At 57.9% G+C, this 20,535-nt stretch overlaps 1 protein-coding gene across 1 annotated transcript; it reads left to right on the top strand.

Moving 5' to 3' along the window:
* Nucleotides 1-768: 768 nt before the first annotated feature.
* SMUG1 (single-strand-selective monofunctional uracil-DNA glycosylase 1) lies at nucleotides 769-2,007 on the top strand (the record flags this gene model as incomplete). Its single annotated transcript, XM_082011849.1, has 2 exons — nucleotides 769-1,074; nucleotides 1,375-2,007. 2 exons carry the CDS (start codon nucleotides 769-771, stop codon nucleotides 2,005-2,007), a joined length of 939 nt encoding a protein of 312 aa, XP_081867975.1.
* Nucleotides 2,008-20,535: the final 18,528 nt, after the last annotated feature.

The raw sequence follows: 20,535 nt of genomic DNA, 5'->3' as shown, positions 1-20,535 counted from the left end.
CCAGTCCTCCCCCCCCGCGCAGGGCACGCCGGGAAAGGGGCGTGGCCCGCCGGACTCTAGCTCCCGGCAGGCGCTGCGCGTGGGGTCGGGGGTGGAGGGGAAGGGTCAGGGGTCAAGGGGCGTGACGGACGGCAGCGCGGACGGCGGGGCCCGGCGCGGCGCGCAGGTAGGCCCGAGGGGGCGGTGTGACGTTATATGACTTCCCGTGACGTTGTTGGGGGACTTGGGGGCCTGCGGGAGGACGGGAGTGATCGCGGAGGGGCCCAGGCCCGGGCCTGGAGGGTGGTAGAGGGGGCCCTGGGCGAGGCAGGCCTGGGACCAGGGGGGCAGTTGTGGGGCCCTGAGGTGTAGGACTGAGCTGTGGGGCAATTAAGGGTTCGGAGGAGGGTGGGGTAGGAGAGGATTAGGGGGCCCTGGTGGGGCAGTTGGGGAGCTCTGGGGGGAGCAGAGCTGCTCTGTGGGGCAGATGGGGGCTCTGAGGGCACAGGGCTGGGGTAAGGGGGCAGTTGGTGGGCTCTGAGAGGGCACCTGGGGAGTGCAGGGCTGCACTTTGGGGTAGTTGGGGGCCCTGGGGGAGCAGGGAATGGGGCAGAGTGGTGCTGGGGTTCTTCCTTCCCTGTTTCGAAGCCGGGGGGGGCACCTCACCTCCACCCTGGCCATGGGGCCTCCCCCCGGGGCTGCCCAGTCACCCCCCGCCGCTGCCCTGTCACCCCCCGGGGCTGCCCGGTCACCCATCTCTGCCCTCCGCGGGCACCAGGCGATGGCAGCATGGAGGAGAGCACGGCTGAGACGGCAGGGACGGTGACAGAGCCGGTACCAGTGGCGGAGGAGGAAGAGGAGGAGGAAGAGGAGGAGGAGGATGACCTGGCGGGGCGGTTCTTGCAGTTGGAACAGGAACAGAGCGCACTGCTGCGGGCGCTGCCGCCCTTTGGGGAGCCCGTCAGCCACATCTACCACCCCCTCGACTACGCCTGGGAGCCCCACTGCAACTTCGTGCGCCGCTACTGCCGCACCCCGAAACGCGTCCTCTTCCTCGGCATGAACCCCGGCCCCTTCGGCATGGCCCAGACCGGGGTGCGGCCCAGGGGAACCCCAACGGGGAGGGACATTGAGGCACAGACCGGGCCAGGGGTGTTTGTAGGGTGGCTGCACCCAGAGCACAGCGTGTGCGCCCCATATGCCCCCACAGAGCCAAGGAGGGGGGAAACCGAGGCACGGGGGTACCTGGGGGATGCTGCACCTAGTCCCTACCCATCCTCATGGAGCCCCAGGCAAGGGAAACTGAGGCATGGAGGCAGTTGACTCCGCTCCAGGGCTGTTTTGGGGTGGCTGTTCCTCAGGACGCCCCCAAAATCCTCCTTCCCCGTCTCGCAGGTTCCCTTCGGAGAAGCCTGGCACGTGCGGGAGTGGCTGCGGGTCGTCGGGGGGGTGAAGAAGCCGCCATCAGAGCACCCCAAGCGCCCAGTGCTGGGCCTGACCTGCCGACGGGCGGAGGTGAGCGGCGCCCGCTTTTGGGGGCTGGTACGGACCCTCTGCCCCGACCCCCACCTCTTCTTCCGTCACTGCTTCGTCCACAACCACTGTCCCCTCCTCTTCCTCGCCTCCAGCGGGCGGAACCTGCCCCCCACCGAGCTGCCCCCAGCCCAACGCGACCGGTTAATGGGGCTTTGCGACCGGGCGCTGGCGCGAACTGTGGGGCTGCTGGGCGTGGGGCTGGTGGTGGGCGTGGGGCGTTACGCCGAGCAGCGGGCGCGGCGTGCTCTGGCAGCCGCTGGCCTGGCCGTTCGCGTCGAGGGGTTACCCCATCCCTCGCCCCGAAACCCCCGTGCCAACCGGGGCTGGGAGGCGCTGGCCAAGGCGCGACTGGGAGAACTGGGGGTGCTGGAGTTGTTGGGGGGGGGCAGTGGCTCCACGCCCCAGCGTTCCCTTGCCATGGGGCAGAGCCCACCCGGAGGGCTAAGTCCACCGGGGGCACCCAGCCAGCAGACTCCAGTCTTCCCAGTTTAACCAGTATAACACTAAACAAACTTTCAGGGCAGGGTGGGGGGGCGTTGGGCCCCACATCCCGGGGGAGGGGGCTGGCCGTGACCCTGCCCTGTGCCCCAGTTTCCCCTGTGGGCAATAAACGTCCTGCGGGACTGTGGCTGCTGCCTTGTCCTTTGGGGGCCATCCCCTGTGGGTGGGGTGTCCCCCAGCCCCACAGCACTCACGGGTTTGGGGTTGCAGGTGAGGGGGACAGGGTGGGGGCACCCCTTGGTTTTGGGGGTGTAACCAGATGGGTGGCAAGGTGGGGGTACACCCTGCTGTGGGGTTGCAGGTAGTGAGTGTAAAGCCCCCCATCCCATGCCCCTCATCTGACTGAGGGGACGTCCCTGTCTCCCAGCTTGGGGGGCTGCATTTCAGGGGGGCTGCATTTCAGGGGGGGCTGCATTTCGGGGAGGATCCCCCCCATCTTGTCACCCACCGGCCCAGCCCTGATGAATCACAACGTATAATTAATTTGGCTGTTAATGAATTGGCCTCGTTACGGTAAGAGGCCGGGGCGGGGGGGGGCTATGGGAGGGACACGGGGGCTCGAGGGGGGGACACAGGGGTCCCCAGGGGCAGCCATGGGGTTGGGAAGGGGATTTGCCTCTTTCTGCAGCGATTCTTGGGGGTTCTCCCCATTTTGGGGCTGGCAAAGGCCCCCTGGGACCCCACTCCCAGGCGGCTGGGGTGCACCCCCCAACCGCATCCCCCATGGTGCGCTGGGGCGAGACCCCCACGTCCGTCCGTCCCCATGATGCCTTATGGGAGATGGAGTCCCAAGGGTGTCACCCCCACATGGCCCCACGACCAGGCGAGGTCTGGGGGGCTGACCCCCATCCTGCACCCACCAACCAGTTCCTCCTGCCCTACAAGCTGTCCCCCACAGCCCCCCCTAAAGTTCTACCCTGGGTGCTCCCCGCTCTCCCACCCCATTTGCCCGCTACCCTATGTGACCCCCATTATGTGACCCCTCTCTCATTATTTGCCCCCACCCCATTTCCTCTGTTATTTGCCCCCCGTTATCCCTCCAGGCCCCCCGTGGCCAGGGGCCATGGTGGGGTTGGGCCTGGCGCAGTTTTCCCTGGGATGCCCGGAATTCCCATGGATTTGGGAATTGGGGGTCGGTTTCCCTGAGCTGCTGGGGGAAGGTGGGGGGGCTCCCAGGGAGGGAGAGAGGGACGGGAGGGAGGCGTGAGGCAGGAAAGGAGGGAGGGATGAGGGAGGGAGAGAGGGATAGGAGGGAGGGGTGAGGCGGGGAGGGATGGGATGGAGGGATGGGATGGAGAGAGGGTTGAGGCAGAGAAGGAGGGAGAGAGGGATGGCATGGAGGAATGAGGCAGGGAAGGAGGAATGGAGGGAGGGATAAAGAAGGGAAAGAGGGATGGATGAGGCAGGGAAGGAGCAATGGAGGGAAGGATAAGGGAGGGATGAGGCAGGGAAGGAAGCATGAGGTGGTTGGAGGGAGAGGAGCATGGGATGGAGGGAGAGGGAGGGATGAGGAGAGATGGGATGCAGGAAGGAATGGAGGGAGGGATAAGGCAGGGAAAGAGATGGAGGGAAGGATAAGGGAGGAGAGAGGATGAGGATGGAGACAGGGATGGGATGGAGGGAGGGAAGGAGGGGTGGGGTGCAGGAAGGGATGAGGCAGGGAAGAAGGAATGGAGGGAGAGAGAAGGAAGGGAAGGAGGGATGGGATGGAGGGGTGAGGCAGGGAAGGAGGGCTAAGGGAGGGGAGAGGGGACGCGGAGAGGATGAGGATGGAAGCGGGGAAGGAGGGAGGCGACGGGGATGCTTGTGTCTCCCGCTGGGTTCCCACCTGGTTCAGGTGGGAGGGGGACGCTTTGGCACTGCCTGGTGTCTGGCGTGGCGGAACAGACAGACAGACAGAGGGATGGAGGGACAGACGGCCTGGGGCAGGGCACGGCCTGTGGCTCTTCCTGGCGCTTCCATCTCGGATTCGGGGAGAAAAGGGAGTTTTGATTGAATTTTGGAGGTTTGAGTTGATTTGGGATGAAAGGGGGGCCGATCCGGAGCAGGTTTGTCCTCAGCCGTCAAAATGGGGCCTGTTGAGGTGGGAGGGACGGACGGAGGGACGGGGGGGTGGAGGGACAGAGCAGACGCATCCCCAGGCACAGCCTGCTCCCCTGGGTGCCTTTGGGTTAAAAAAACCCCTTTTTTCTTTTTCCCCTTTTTCCGACCTACTGGCTGTTCCCGCTGGGAAAGAGCACCACGTGGGTGCCCTATAGGTACCACAGCTGCCCCGTGAGCACCACGTGGGTGCCCTATAGGTAGCATGGCGACCCTGCAAGGACCACGTGGGTGCCCTATAGGTACCACAGCCACCCCGTGAGGACCACATGGGTGCCCTATAGGTAGCACGGCCACCCCTCCTTACCCTGCCGGCACTGCACACCCCCCCGGGACGCCCCGCTGCGCGCGGCGAGCACCCCACAGGTGCCCCCAGCCCCCCGGGGCATGCTGAACGGGTTAATGGCTCCGCGGCGTCCGTCTGCCCCGGCCCCGTGCCGGGCTTGCTGCCGAGTCCGGGGGCGAAGCCTCCTGCTGCTGCTCCTCCTCCTCCTCCTCCCCTTCCTCCATTGCTCCCTGTGTCCTTCCCTCCCTCCTGCCCTCCAGCCGGCTCTGTACCCCTCCCTCCCTCCCTCCTGCCTCCCTCCATCCCTCCCGCCTCTCCTCCCTCTCATCCTTCCTGCCTCCCTCCATCCCTCCCTCCTTCCTTCCTTCCGGACTGGGGGGCACTGGGCCGGACTGGGAGCCACTGGGCCGCCCGCGGCCGCCGGAGCCCGGGCCGGCTCTGCGGGGAGGAGCCGCTAGAGAGAGGCAGAGAGCTGCGGGGACGGCGGCAGCCCCGGCCCCGCACCCGGCTCCGCACCCCGGCCCCGGACGGGGGGGGCGGTCCCCGGAGCCGGGGCTTTGCTGCGGGACTGGGATGTGCGGGATGGGGATGTGTGGGGCTGGGACATAAGGGATGTGTGGGGCTGGGTGCTGTGGGGTGAGGGATGTTGCGGGGCTGGGCTGCGTGGCCTTGAGGGTTTCACAGACCTGAGACCACCGCAGACCCCGGGATCCCCCACTCGCAGGCGGACACCGGCGCGTGCCCCCGGACTCCCTCACCGCTCCCCCCATCAGCGCATTTTGGGGCGGAAAGCGGCAAAACGGGGGGTCCTAGTCGAGGGTTGGGGACCCGCAGGAACAGGCCGCGATCCCCTCCCCGCCGTCCCTATGCGCAACCCCCTCCCCAAATTTTGGCAAGAGGCTTATTTATTCCTCTCTATATTTTATGTCTCTGTTAATTAGATAATTAATCTTTATTGGTTCCTTTTATTTTTTATTGCTTGCCGCCTCCCCTTCCCCGTGCCGTATTCACGCCTCTCCCGGTGCCCGCGTCCCAGCTGCGAGGCAATATTTTTCTAATAGAGTGTTTAAAAAGGAAATGTGGATATGAAAAAGGCAGGAGGCGGGAGGGGGGGACAAAAAAATAAAACGAAAAAATAAAAACCCTCTTGGAAAAATAATTTCACTTCTGTTGCCGGCTAAAATAAAGCTGGAACTGGGTAATAAAAAAAAGAAAATAGCACAATGCAAGAGACAATAAAAATGTCATCTTTTCCAATAAAAAACATCGCTTTTTTCCCCTCGCTGGCTGCTTTGCATGCGATGGGTTTTGTTCCCCCGGTCCTGACATGGCAGGAGAGGAACGGGGAGAAGGAGCAAGCGGGAGCATGCCCGGGAAGCGAAGCTTCGGGGCGAGGAAGTGCAGGAGAAGGGAAGGAAGGAGGAAGGAAAGAGAGGGGGGAAGCCCTTTTTGAGGGGGCGGAAAAAAGCCCTTTTAGAGGGAAAAGGCTCTTGCAGGGGGGAAGAAGCCCTTTTAGAGGAGAAATGCTCTTTTTGAGGGGGAAAAAAAAAGGCTTTTTAGAGGGGAAAAGGCCCTTTTGGAGGGCGAAAAAAAGCCCTTTTAGAGGGAAAAGGCTCTTTTGTAGGGGGAAAAAAGCCTTTTAGAGGGCAAAAAGCCTTTTGGAGGGAAAGACAGCATTTCTAGAGGTGAAAAAAACCCTTTTAGAGGAGAAATGGCCCTTTTAGAGGGGAAAAGGCCCTTTTAGAGGAGAAAAAAAGCCATATTAGAGGGAAAAAGCTCTTTTGGAGGGGGAAAAAAAGCCTTTTAGAGGGGAAAGGGTCCTTTTAGAGGGGAAAAAAGCCTTTTGGAGGGAAAGACAGGGCTTCTAGAGGTGAAAAAAAGCCTTTTTAGAGGGGAAATGGCCCTTTTAGAGGGGGGAAAAAGGCCTTTTAGAGGTGGAAAAGCCCTCTTAGAGGGAAAGACGGCCCTTTTAGAGGGAAGAAGGCACTTTTAGAGGGGAAAAAAGCTGCTTTAAAGGGAAAACCAGCATTTTCAGAGGGGAAAAGCTCTTTCAGAGGGAAAGGGCCCTTTTAGAGGTGAAAAAGCCCTCTTAGACCAGGGGGGGAAAAAAAAACCTTTTAGAGTGAAAAAAAGCCTTTTATAGGGGAAAAAAAAAGCCATTTTAAAGGAAAAACCTGCTGGTTTGGGGCTGATGAGGTCACGGCTTGTCCCCGGGGAGCGGCTGGTGCCCCTCTCCCACAGGTCCGGATACACTGGGTCATTTGGGGGCTGAATCCCCCCCATCCCATCCCCACCGTGGGGGGAGTGGGGCTGGGGAACAGGCAGCGTCACCCCAAAAGGTCGCTCCCCCGTGGGGTGGTGATGCTCGGGGGGGTCGGGCTGGATGAGGCCCCTTTGGGCTGTGGGCATCCCTGGGAGGGGGGTCATGGCTGTGGGAGCTGGGGTGGGTCCTCTGCGGGAGGGGGATGTGGCACCCGTGGGGGGGAGTTTGGGGCTGGGGAAGGGGGTTTGGGGCTGGAGGAGGGGATTTGGGGCTGGGGAAGGGGGTTTGGGCCTGGGGAAGGGGGTTTGGGGCTGGGGAAGGGGGTTTGGGCCTGGAGGAGGGGGTTTGGGGCGGGAGACGGGTGCTCTGGCCGCCCCTGGCTCTGACGGCCGCAGCCCCTCTGGGACGGGGTTGGGTGCCCCAAACCTGGGGTCTCCCCGCCGCCTGCCGTCACCGGCGCCTGAACCCCCCAAACCTGAGCTCACCGGGGGGGACCCCCATCCACCACCCAAAGAGCCCAGGAAAAGGGCGTCGTTCCACCTGCCTGTGGCCAAGAGCATCCCCAAATCCCGCTTTTTCTCCCGAAATCATCCTCGCGGGGACGCAAAAAGTGAACGTGGGAGCAAATCCCATATCCGCCGCCCCCGGATTCCCACCCCGTCGACGGAGCCGCCGCGGCTTCGGCCTCAGCTTCATCCTCGGCGGCGAAGGGAGAGGGAGGGCTCCTGCCACCGGGATCGATTTTGGGGGGGGACGGGGGTGTCGGCACCTGCTTTTCTCTTTAAAGCAGAAATAATCGGGTGCAGGTGTCGGCGCTTCTGCCTGCGCCGCAGGAAAAAAGGCGGCGGCGGCGATTTATAGGCGCGATCGCGCCCGTAAATCTCCCGCGGCCGGGAAGGAGACCCGGGGAGGGGGTTTAGGTGTGAAATTCCCCCTTTTTTGCCTCATTTCTGGATCGTCTTTTATTTTTTTCGTGCAAGAAGTCGAAGCGGGAAACCACCCCCCTGCCCCAGCCTGGGCGCGGCCGCACGATCCAGCCCCGACCTGCACCCCATCACGCCCCCCCATGGCAGGACCCGGGGCTTACTGGGAGCACTGGGAGCGATGGGCAGCTGGGTGGGACCCACTGCAGAGGGTCCCCCCCAACCCAGCACCCAACCGGGGACCCCCGGGATGAGACGCTGCTTCGGTCCCCCAAGGTTAGAAAGCGCTAAAAAAAGGGAAAACCAACCCAAAAATCCGCGGGGGGGGGGGATCGGGCCCCTTTTTGGGGGGGGGCGCGGTTCGGGGGGGGGGGGCGGGGGGCTGGTCCCATTTGGGGTTGGGGAAATGGGGGGTGGCATCGCCCTGGTACCCAGCCCAGGGGCCAGATCCTGCCCCGCAGGCCCCAGCCTGCAGGGAGGAGGAGGAGGGAGGGGAGGAGGAGGAGGAGGGAGGGGAGGAAGAGGAGGAGGAGGAGGAGGAGGAGGAGGAGGAGGAGGAAGGAGGCAGCTGGCGGGAGACAAAGAGCCGGCGATGGAGAAACAAAGAGGGACGGAGGGAGCGAGGCCCCAGACAAAGAGACGGGGCGGCGGGAGGAGCCCGGGCGCGAAGGCTCCAACCATCCTCATCCTCACCCTCATCTTCAGCCTCAGCCTCCAGCGCCTCCGCACGCCGGGGCAAACCCCGGGAAGGAGCCGGCGGCCCGGCGCGGTTCTAGCGCCTGGGTAACCGGGGGCCCGAATAATTTTAGATCTGAATAATTTTAGATTTGAATTTTTAGATCTGAATATTTTTAGATCTGAATATTTTTAGATCTGATTTTTTTTAGATCTGAATATTTTTTAGATCTGAATATTTTCAGACCTGATTTTCAATCTGAGTTTTTTAGAGCTGAATTTTTCCATACCTGACTCTCTTTAGATCTGAATTTTTTTCTATCTAAATATTTCATATCCGAATATTTTTCTGATTTTTTTCTATCTGAATATTTTTCAATCTGAATTTTTTTGTACCTGAATATTTTTTCTACCTGAATTTTTTATATCTCACTATTTTTAGAACTTAATGTTTTTTCTCATTACATTTTTTATCCGAATATTTTCCTATCTGATTATTTTTTCGATCTGAATATTTTTCTATCTTAATGTTTTTCCTCTTAATATTTTTCTATCTGAACATTTTTTATCTGAATATTTTTCCATCTGAATAATTTTTCTATCTGAACATTTTTCTCTCTTAATGTTTTCTCTCTTACTTTTTTCCTAGCTGAATATTTTTTATACCTGAATAATTTTCTAGAGGAATATTTTTCCTAGCCAAATATTTTTTCTCTGTATATTTTTTCTAGCTGAATATTTTTAATACCTGAATAATTTTCTAGCGGAATATTTTTATATTGGACTAATTTTCTAGTGGAATATTTTTCCTAGCTGAATATTTTTTCTCTGTATATTTTTAATAGCTGAATATTTTTTATACTGGACTAATTTTCTAGCGGAATATTTTTCCTAGCCAAATATTTTTTCTCTGTATATTTTTTCTAGCTGAATATTTTTTATACCTGAATAATTTTCAGCGGAATATTTTTCCTAGCCAAATATTTTTTCTCTGAATATTTTTTCTCTGAATATTTTTAATAGCTGAATATTTTTTCTCTATTTTTCATAGCTGAGTATTTTTAATAGCCGAACTCTTTTCCTCGCCGAGTGGTTTTTCTAGCTGAACACTTTACCCGAGCGCTTCTCTAGAGCCGAATAGATTTTTTTTTTTTCCTTTATATCGCAATAATTAAGTCATCTGGATTCCTATGATTTCCCAGCCCCGATGATAAATCGTCATTCCAGGACTGAGCCAGTTGGCAGATCTTTCCCTCCGCGCTCTCATTAATCACCCTGCCACCAAATTCATGCTTTATGCTAATACCGGCGGACTTATTGACTCGGGGCTCAGTCAATGACCGGGTCACGCCTGGCCCCGGGCCAGCCGGGGGTGAAAAGGGCAGGGGGTGAAAAGCAGAGGATGAATTTTCTTGAAAATACCTGAAATTTGATAATAAACCTTTTTTTATTGTTTTTAATAAACCAAACCGGCGGGAGGGGACGGACGGCGTCGCGTCGATGCGGGTACCGAACCGCGCGACGGCACGGTTCGGTACCCGCATCGGCGCGACGCCGTCCCGACCTGCGTCCCTCGGCATCGAGCGCCAGCTCCTGGAGTCATGGGATTTTCCGTTTTCTCGCCTCATTTCCAACCCTGTAAGGCGCTCAGCCCTTAACCAGCCCCGACTGGCCTCGAAATGTTCATCCAGCCATTTAAGTCCTGTAAATAGTATTATTTATCCTTTTGTTATTAATTTTATTATTAATTTCTTCTTTGTCAGCTTCATCTTCATTGTCTTTATTTCTATTTCGGTTTCTATTTCTATATTTTTATATTTCTATCTATTTCTATTTCTATATTTTTCTATTTCTATTTCTATTTATTTCTATTTCTATTTCTATTTCTATTTCTATTTCTATTTCTATTTCTATTTCTATTTCTATTTCTATTTCTATTTCTATTTCTATTTCTATTTCTATTTCTATCTATTTCTATTTCTATTTCTATTTCTATTTCTATTTCTTTCTATTTCTATATTTCTTCTTAACATTATTTGATCTAACCCTAACCCATCCCCTCCTGCATCCCTCAGCATCAAGCGCCAGCTCCTGGAGTCATGGGATTTCCCATTTTTCTCGCCTCAATTTCCAGCTCTATAGAACTCTTTTTGGGGGTTAAAAACGATGGGTTTTTGTCTCCCTGGTCCTTGGTGATCTAAGGGGTTTAGCACCTACAGATACATAGGGGACACATCTGCAGGGATGTCCCTATGTGCAGCTGTAGGATTGGGGCAGGGGAAGACTATAGGTCTGTCTATAAGCACCCGATACACCGACCTCTGTGCGTCACAGCGCGGTAGGACAGTATATGGGTCTATATGCGAGGCTCTTACCCAGCTCTGTGCGCCACTAGCTGTAAAAGTATACATATACATATACGTACATATATATGTACCCCACGTATCCAGCTCTGCGCACGTCATTATAAGAATAGGACTGTATATATGCCTATATGTGCCCCATAGGCTCTGCCCTACACATCTCATATAACAGCAGGACCGTATACATCGGGGGGGGGGCTGTATGTGCTTCTATATGCGCCCTATAGGTCCTGCTCCGTGCATATAGGAGCAATGGGGCCCTATGGGTGCCTGTGCAGTGCCAGCACCCCGCTGCGTGTCCCTCTATACGTGTCTATAGGCACTGACAGGGGCCGGAGGTGCTGCCTGGGCTGGGGGGGGGGCTCAGCCCGGTCCCGTGGGGGCTCAGCCCGGGGGGGTCCGTGGGTCTTGAGGGGATCCTGGGGGGATCCCGGGGCGCTTCTGGGGTGGAAGTCCCGGGGGTATCCGTGGGAGGGAGCACGCGGGGGGACTCCGGGGGGGGGTCCCGAGGGTCTCCTTGGGAGGGAGGTCCCGGGGGGCTCCCACGGAGCGTCCCGGGAGGAACCTCGGGGCGAGAACGGCGGGGCTGGGGGGAAGAGGGGGGAAGAAGGGGGGGGGGCGTGGAAAAAAAGGCAAAAAAAGCCAAATCTGCCCCCGGGGCAGGGCTGGGGGCGGGCCGGGGGCGGCGCGGGCCGGGGCCGCCTCGACGGGCCGGGCCCGGGGGCGGCGGAGGGCTCGGGGCGGGCGGAGCGGGCGGAGGGAGATGGGGTGCTGCGGCACCGGGCCCCCCGGGACCCCCGCGTCCTCCGGGACCCCGGGAGCCGCGGCCCGTCGGGGAGCTGCGCCCGGAGCAGGTAAGCGGGGTCCGCCCCCCCGGCCCCTTTTCCTCCCGTCTTTCTTCTTCCTTTCGCTTCTCTCTTTCCCTTTTCCTTCCTCTTTTCTTGCCCCCTTTTCCTTCCCCTTGTTTTCACTTTTATTTCTCTTTTCCTTTCGAGTCCCCTTTTTCTTTACATTTTCCTTCTTTTTCTTCCCTTTTCTTTCTTCTTCTTCCCCTTTTCTTCCTTTTTCTTTCCTTTTTCTTCTTTTTTTCCCCTTTTCTTCCTTTTCCTTTCCCTTTTTCTACTTTTTTCTTCTTCTTTCTTCCTCTCTTTCTCTCTTGCTTCCTTCCTCTTTCTCGTTTTCTTTTCCTCTTCTCTTTTCCTCCCTCCTTCCCTCTTCCTCGCCCCCACCCCCCCGCAGGGAAGGGGCAGCAGCAAACTTTATGCCTCCCCCACTCCATCCCTTCCCCCTCCCCCCCCGAAAAACAGCCTAAAAAAGTCTATTTTGGGGGTTCTTCCCCCCCCCAGCTGCCGGGTTGGGGTGTGGAGGGTCCCACGTGGGGGTGTTGGGGGGGGGCAGCTTTTCCCCTCGACACACCAAGGGTCCTGCGACGGGCTGCTTGGGCCAAGCTGGGAATTCCGATCCCAAACAGGTCCCGCTTTGGCCTCACCCCCCCAGCCCCCGCCTAAGAAAAGAGCCGCCCGCCCAGTTTTGGGTTGAAAAAGCAAGAATTCCACAAAAAAAAAAAAAAAATAAGGGCTCCGCCGCGCTATGGTATTCGAATCACGTAGCCCCAAGCCCAGCGTTCCCGCTTCCAAGAAATATTAATCTAAATTACTATTAATAAGGGACAGCTACAAGTTAATTGGCATTAAAATAATTCATTTCAATTTGTTAATATTAAATGAGGAGATAACGCCTCTGCTCCGGACGCGCATCCGAGGCCGGGGGGGGTCCTGGCCGTGGGACCCCCAAAACGCCTGTGGGAATTCCCGACGCCGGAGCAGCGCGGGGCGCGGGATCCTGGTTTTCCCCATCTCCCCCCTCCACTTTTTTCCCCCTTTTTTTCCAAGCTTTCCCAGGAAAACGCTCCCCCCTCCTCCGAGGCCTCTGCTCCCACCCACGCGATTGCCCCCCACCCCGGTAGAGCAGCACCGTCCACTCCAGCCCCTAATAAAATAATTACACCCTCGTATCCCGCTATTGATTTTATGGAAAACCGCTGGAATTCCTTAGGTTTGAGCTACCCCGCTCCTCGGCTGGGCGCAAAGCCCTCGCTCGTCTCCCGTCTGTTTGCGTCCCGCGGAGCTGAACGGAGCAACGACAGCAAAAAAAAAAAGCAATTTGATTAATATTTAATATTTACAGGGCTCTGGCGCTCGCTTCCGCGCGGCAGCTCGCTCCAGCTGCGGATGGGGCTGAGCCAGCGGGGAAAAAAGAGGGGAAAAGGTGGGAAAAAGAGGGGGAAAAGAGGGGAAAAGGTGGGAAAAAGAGGGGGAAAAGAGGGGAAAAGGTGGGAAAAAGAGGGGGAAAAGAGGGGAAAAGGTGGGAAAAGTGGGGAAAAGAGGGGGAAAAGAGGGAAAAAGAGGGGAAAAGGTGGGAAAAAGCAGGGGAAAAGGGAAAAAGAGGGGAAAAGGTGGGAAAAGTGGGGAAAAGGGGGAAAAGAGGGAAAAAGAGGGGAAAAGGTGGGAAAAAGCAGGGGAAAAGGGAAAAAGAGGGGAAAAGGTGGGGAAAAGAGGGGGAAAGGTGGGAAAAAGGGGGAAAAAGTGGGAAAAGAGGGAAAAGGGGGGAAAAGAGGGAAAAGGTTGTGGGGTTTTTTGCATCGTCGGGGTTTGGGAGTTAATATGTTTTCAGGGGTGTTGGCGGGGGGGGATGGTGGTTTCGCCTTGAGCCTGAACATCCCCTTTCCGATGGAAAAAAAAGTCTTCGGGAGGATGTGGTGCTGATGCCGCTCTCTTTTGGGGATGGGAAGGGTGAAGGCAGGAGGATGGCGGGGGGGGAGTTGGATGTGATGGCTCGTTTTTGGCTGGATCAACTCCTGGATCCACTGAGCAGGGAGGGTGGGACGAGCCCGTGGGGGGGGCAAAGGGCCCGAAAGAGCCCAAAATAACCAGTTTCCCCAAGAGACGACGCTCCCAGTCTGCCCAGTTCAGCCCAGTCCACCACCTCCGGCAGGTACGATGTGCTGCCCTCCCCGGGGGGAGCAAGGGGAGAGCTGCGTGTGCCGGGGGGGTGCTGGTGGGCTCTGCGGGTGACACCCAAGGGTGCTGGGGAGGGCGACTGCCTCTGCGCTGCTGCCAAGCTTCCCACTGCACCCCCAAAATGCAATTGCATCAACAAAGTGCACTCGCATCCCCCAAGCTGCAGTTGCAGCCCCCAGCTCGCAGGTGCATCCCCCAAAATGCAGCTGCATCCGCAAAATGCAGCTGCACCCCAAAATGCAATTGCACCTCTGAAGTGCACTCGCATCCCCCAAACTGCATCCCCCAGATCGCAAATGCATCCCCCAGATTGCAGCTGCATCCCCAAATTGTAGTTGCATCCCCCGAATCGCAGTCTGGGGCGGCTCTGACCCCCAGCAATGCCCCGCGCTGGGCTCTGCTGATGCGTTTCCCTCTGCTCCTGCCGAGGCTGCAGCGGTGGGAAGGGGCTGGGGATTTGCCTCTCCCTGTGCGGTCCCGGAAAGAGCCGGGCGTGCGGCGAGGGCAGGGGTTTGGCTGCCAGAGCACAGGTCGGAGCATCCCACCACCCCATCCGAGCATCCCACCACCCCGTCGGAGCATCCCACCACCCCATCTGAGCATCTCACCGCCCCGTCGGAGCATCCCACCACCCCATCCGAGCATCCCACCACCCCGTCGGAGCATCCCACCACCCCATCTGAGCATCCCACCACCCCGTCGGAGCATCCCACCACCCCATCTGAGCATCCCACCGCCCCATCCAAGCATCCCACCACCTCATCCGTGCATCCCACTGCCCCATCTGAGCATCCCACCACTCCGTCGGAGCATCCCACCACCCCATCTGAGCATCCCACCACCCCATCGGAGCATCCCACCGCTCCATCCAAGCATCCCACCACCCCATCGGAGCATCCCACCGCCCCATCCGAGCATCCCTCCAGCACATCCCACCCGAGGGCCTGGGTGGGAGATGGCAGCATTGGGGAGGGGATGTGGGATGGGGGGAGCCGCCGTGCACCCCCTCTGCAAAGCAGGTTTTTAGGGAGGAACAGCTCAAATATTACTCAGCAAAGTGGCACCAGGTGTAGGAAAACACCTTTTCCACTAAAAAAAACCCAAAATATCCCATTCAAGGCTCCAACATCCCTCTGGACTCCTGGACCGCAGCATCCCAGCCCCTGCCCCACGGAGCTGATTCCCTCCCCTGCAAAGGGCTGGTGGGGCCGGGGCGGGGGGCACAAAGCAGAGGTCTGGGGCATCCCGTGCCCCCCGGCATCCCCACGGCCGCGCTCCCGGCGTGAGTTATGGCAGCGCTTCCCCGACCGCTCCCCTCCTGCCTTTGCATAACTCACGGCGCTTGGCACGGGGCTCTTTAGGAGAAGGATGCTCCGGTCAGCCGCAATAATAAATAGATAAATAAACCCCCGGAAAGTCTCCGGCTGGCCGCTTAAATACATTTTATGGGGTGATTAGAACAAGAGCCGTCCGTTTGAGTGGTTTATTTGTAGCCTCGCTTCGCGCCGGCGAAGGTGCCGGACACATTTCTCGTCCTCGTTCGGCGTTGAAGGCTCGACGGGCACCACAGCCCCCAGCCAATATCACCTTCCCCACCCAAACCTGTTGGGTTTTTTTGCTTTCTGAGCCCGGGACCTGCTGAAGAGGAAAGCAAGAGCATTTTGGGGGCTGTGCATGTAAAATAAATGAACGTACTCTCCCTGCCCGAAACATTATCTGTTGCAGATAGACATTGTCACCCATAATCAGTTAATTTTAGGATGTAAAAATTGCACCAACGCGCCCTCTTGTCTCTGCTCCCCCCGGAGAAGCTGGTTTTTTGGGGAGTGCAGCTCTCACCCACCCGCAGACCTGGAGCAAGCCGCCTTCCCAGCGCGGCTCCATTACCCCTAAACCATCCTCGACGAATGGGTCCCCCGCCGGGAGCATCTCCCTCGCCTGTGCCCCCCGAACAGCTTCCAGCCGCCTGTTCCTGCCTCCCAACAGCCCTTCCAGCGCCGAAGTCATGCCTAATGTTTCGCTTAATTTTTCCCTGCTGCAGCATCAGTCCCTGCTCCTCTCGCTTTTCCCATTTGCTAATGAGTGTAACGAGTTGCCAGCCTCGTTGTAACAACCTTTGCCGTATTAGCAGGCTCCGCTCTGCCGGCTTCCCCCAAATCAGAGCATCCTTGCTTTTCCCAGCAAAACCAGGCTTTAACGAGCTTCCATTTGTGGTTATATAGTGACCGCCCGTATTTTGGTGCCGGTTTTTCTCCTTGCTGCAGCTGGAGGAAAGGTGAGGATTGACCGTGGAGATCACCAGCAAAGTCCACCCGGAAGGCCATGGACCTTTATACGAGGGACCCTTTTGCTCGCCTCGCTGCAACGTCCTTAAGGGCTGAGCGTCATGTTTGGGTGCCAAATAAAAAGCTCTTGAGACCTTGAGATCTTGAGGTCTGAGCCCCAGACTCCTGAGAGTGAGGAGCGAGTCCTTCATGGCGTGGTGGGACAACGTCACTGCCGTTGGGTGGCCTTGGGGTGCCTCTCGCCTTGACTTTACCATTGAGTTGGGACCCAACTCAACGGTTGTGTTGGGTCAGGGCGTGCGGGGATGACGTCACTGCCATTGGGTGGCCTTGGAGCGCCGCTCACCTTGACTTTACCATTGAGTTGAGACCCAACTCAACAATTGGATTGGGCCACCTCTCTGCCAGACCCAACCCGGGTCACTTTAACAGGGAAAATTCCCACTAATTTCTCTTCCAAGCTTGAGTTTTGGGGATAGAAATGATAAAGCAGTGCTGCCGGAAGGAAGATTTGGGGCTAGAGGCGGCGGAGCCAGAGCAGGGCTCCAGCGATGAACCGTCCTGGGGCAGCCCTGAGGTTTGGCCACCCCAGAGCACGAAACCACGCTGCCAAAATTTACCCTTTCTTAAGCATTTTGCCCACCTCGTTTAACGGGTTTCATTAGGTGCCGACTCCAGGCTAAACCCAGGCTCTTTCCCAGCTCCCTGCATTTCTTTATCGCTTTCCTTTATCTTCATTTCTTTACCGGAGGCGTGTGGAGGAGCCGTGTGCCGCTGGCCACCCGAACCCGCTCCCAGCAGCGCCTGGGAAAGATGCGGTTCGACTCCTGCCGGAGTTCAGGGGGACACAAAGAGGCGGTTACAGGGCGACGGCAGGGAGAAGGAGCCATAAATCCCCCGTATTTACCCAGGGCTGCGTGGCCGTGATGCGTTTTGCGCAGGGTGAGAAGATCGCCTTTGTGCTCCCGGGGCCGCCCGGCGCGGGCTTGGCTCCCTCCGGAGCCCTTTGTCAGCTCCGTCTTTCTCTTGTTGCCTTATTTATTCATTTGGTATCGGAAAGGGCGGCCGGCGGGACCGGGAATTGTCTGGATCCGGTGGCTCCTCGCATCCCCTCCCGCCTCCCCATGGCGGCGGCGTGGGGAGCCGGGTCTCAAGGCGTTGGAAAGGGTTTGGGGTGGGTTTTGGTCCTTTTTGCATCCCTCTCTTCCTATTCCCAAGGTTCAGGAATACACCCAGATGGAATATTTCCATGCACACGCTGCCACGGTGCTGGCTGGGGCAGAGGGAGGGTGGGGACAGGCTCATGCGGGGCTTAAAAATGAACAAAGCCCCCCAAAATAAATAAAAATCAGAAGGGAAAAGCAGGCAGCACCGGCCACCCCGCATCCACGGCGCTGGTTTGCCTGGAGCTGGCGATGCCGGCAGTCCCACGGCAAGAAGGGCAAGTCCCCGGCGTTCGGACCCGCGTATGGCATTTTGGGGTCTGCTGGACAAAAAAAAAAAGGCAAGGGCTTTCCCTCTGGGTTTGCTCCTCATCCAATTCCCAGGGTGACGTTTCCCACCTCTGCTTTCCCGTTTCCCCCCGTGACGTCCCCAGAGCCGGGCAGGGCTCAGCAGCAGGGACGGCGACTCCTGAAAACACCCACCCCGGCCTCCAAATGTATGAACGTGGTTTTTGGGGGGGTTGAAATGTCCAGCCAGGGCTGCTCGTGCTGGGCTAAGCAGCTCCTTAGGGAAAGACGGTCTCAGGATCAAGGATGCCGCGAATGCGCCCCGTCACTTGCTGGTACAAGCCGTGCGAAGGGCTGTGCCTCCTCCTCCTCCCCAATTTCCACTGACCCCTTTAGTTGATATTGTTTTCCAAAGGGAATTCCCAAGCTGAACTCTTTCCCGTAGGATTTCCCCCACCCCCAAAGGGATGCCGAGGCAAACCCTCCGGGTTTGCGGCATCCCCTTGGCGGCACGTTTGGTACCTCCAGGCTCCTGGGGACGCTCAGGGGGACGTTTGCCCCCAAGCGAGGGATCTGCAGAGCATCCCACACCGGGGGGGGCTCTGACCCGTAACCACCCTTCCAGCCGGGAAGGAAACCTTAAGGAAACAAGCGGAGCGCGGCCAGAGCAGCGGTGCCGGCGGCGGGCGGCTGCAGATCGGTGGATTTACGGCTGCAGGCGCTCCATCCATCCGCGGAAGCCTTATAAAGAATCCCTCGCAATCGCCTACAAGCCGCGCGGCTCCTTAATGGGTGTCAGCTCCGACCTCCGGATTTATGTCCCGCTCCCCGCAGGATTGCCGAGCCTTTGCCGACGCGGGCAGGGAGACACGGAGAGCCGGGGCCGGGCGGGAGTCGCTGCCCGGGGCAGACGTGGCCGCGTCGGTCTCCACCGCCGCAGCTCCAGCCCGGCCGAGTTTTGGGGCTGGATGGGATTTACACCCTTAGCGTCACGAGTTTCACCCGGGCTGCGGGAGACGGTGATGGAGAGAGGGAGCGGGGCAGGGAGGGAGGCAGGGAGGGAGGGACGGGTGGATGGAGAAGCCACCGTTCGCCTTCCTCCGCGGGATGCCGGAGGAAGAGCGTCCCTCGAGCCGCACCCGCCAGCGAGGAGCCCCGGGGGGGTTCCACGGGTGGAGAGTTTAGGGGTTGCCCCCTGCCCCTGGGCTACCCCGTCCCCAATCCCCCCAGCCCAAAACACCCCGCTCCCACCCGTGGGGACTCACGGATCCCCCCTCATCCCCCCGCGGGCATCTCGCGGGGGGAGCCCAGCCGGGTGCTCGCCGCAGCACCCACGGGAGCGCATCCCAAGGACGGGCGCTGGGGAGAGCGGTTCTGCCGAGCGCGGCGGGAGGGGAGGAGGACGCCGAGTCCGAGTTTGGCTGCACGGACCGTTGCTCGGGGCCGGCGTCTACCCGGTGGAGAGCGAGAAAATTGCAAAGCAGCAGCAGAAACAAAAAAATAAAAAAAAAAATATATATATATACTGCAGTCTCCTCATGTACGGAGCAAACCGACTGCCGGAATATTAATGTCAGCCAGCCCGGGAAGAGGAGAGGGAACATCTTGATCTTTTCCATTAGGTGATACCTTGTCCTCTCTCTCTTTTATGGCTCACGACTGGTTTGCTCCCCTCCGCAATTCCCCGCTTTGTTCAGCTCCGCGCGCAGGAAAAGCCACTGAAGCATCTCGAAATATAATTAGAAATCTAAATATGACATGGCTGTTACACTCCGAGCCCCGGCACCATAAAACACCCGGGCTGTGATTTGTAAAAGCCGTAGCGAGTCGGCCGGAGCAGTATATACACCCGAGCATCCCGGCGGATGAAGTTCATGATCGCTTAAAGATTGCCCGTGAGTTTTCAATTACCTCCTATTAATGTATTTACTCTCCGTATCTTTTATCAAGCTAAAAGTTGTTTTATTTTTTGCACGGGGATGGCTTCAGTTTCCTAAATGGCACATATTTCAATATTAAAGCCGCTTACTATCATCGTGGGCATGAGTGATGCCTCCGGGGAGCGGAGCCGGAGCCGCCTGCGTCTCCGGCCTCTCCTGGAGTTTAATTAAGTGGGTGTTCGGCTTCGCCCGGAGTCGGACGTTATGGATGGTCAGCGCAGACACCAGCGAGGGATGGACTTTCCACAGCCAGCTGGGACTCAGATCCAGGCGAGCCGGACCTGCTGCCCCGCAAGTCCTCGCTGGGAAGATGCCGGCGGAGCAGCCGGGACGCCTCCCCCCGGCAGTCAGCTCCCTGCCTCAGTTTCCCTCGGGAAGCGGAGCCAAGCCGGTCCTTGGGCACAGCACACGTGAGCGCTGGGGGTTCTCTGCTTTGAACTGAATTAGGCTGAATTCCTCCCCAAATGGAGGTGCCTGTGTCGCGTCCCCCCCGTCCCGCCTGGAGAAGCGATGGTTGAGGGGAGAAGGTCCTTGGAGGTCTCCAGAGATGCTCCCGTGGCTCTCGCAGCCCAGGGCGCTCCCCTGTGCCATCCTGAGGCCCGTTTACGTCATCCCGATCATTGAATCTTGTGAATTCTCCCCAAAACGGTGAAGTTTTAATTATCCCCTTCTTCTACATGATGCAACTCCTGCACAAGAGGCTCCTCCCACCATTCGAGCCTCCTATTTTTGAGCTGAAACCCAACGATTTCACTAACATCACATGGGCTGGGGACCAGCTCAGCCCCAAAATCATGTCCCATCCTCTCCCCGCTTGGAGGGAAGGTCCCAAGGAGGGATTTTCCATCCCCACCCCTCCCCAAGGCTTGACACTGAGTCACTGGTGGCCGCACAGACATTTTTGGGATGATTCTCCAAAGAAAGGGGCCGGGGACCACATGTGGTTGGCAGCAACACGCAGAGCCATTGGGAAATGATGTGTTGAAAGCCCCAAATGGTTCTGGTGTGAATTCCTGAAGAAAGAGAGAATATCTGGGACGGGGCCAGGCGTGGTTTCCGTTTCCAGCCACGGGAGGTGGTTCTCTGTGTCCCCTTCTCGTTGAATTTCCTCTTCAGGGTTTTGTTCACGGATCAGTGACTCGGTTTTTCTGGGTTTGCTCCGCTTTTTTATTTTTTGAGGCCGGCTCAAAATGCAGAGGTCAAGAGTCACTTG

The sequence above is a fragment of the Phaethon aethereus genome (assembly GCF_964289735.1).
Source record: "Phaethon aethereus genome assembly, chromosome: 29".
NCBI classification, from domain to species: Eukaryota; Metazoa; Chordata; class Aves; order Phaethontiformes; family Phaethontidae; genus Phaethon; species Phaethon aethereus.
Note: the sequence above shows the minus strand (reverse complement) of the source record. Positions and strands in the feature narration are given on the sequence as shown.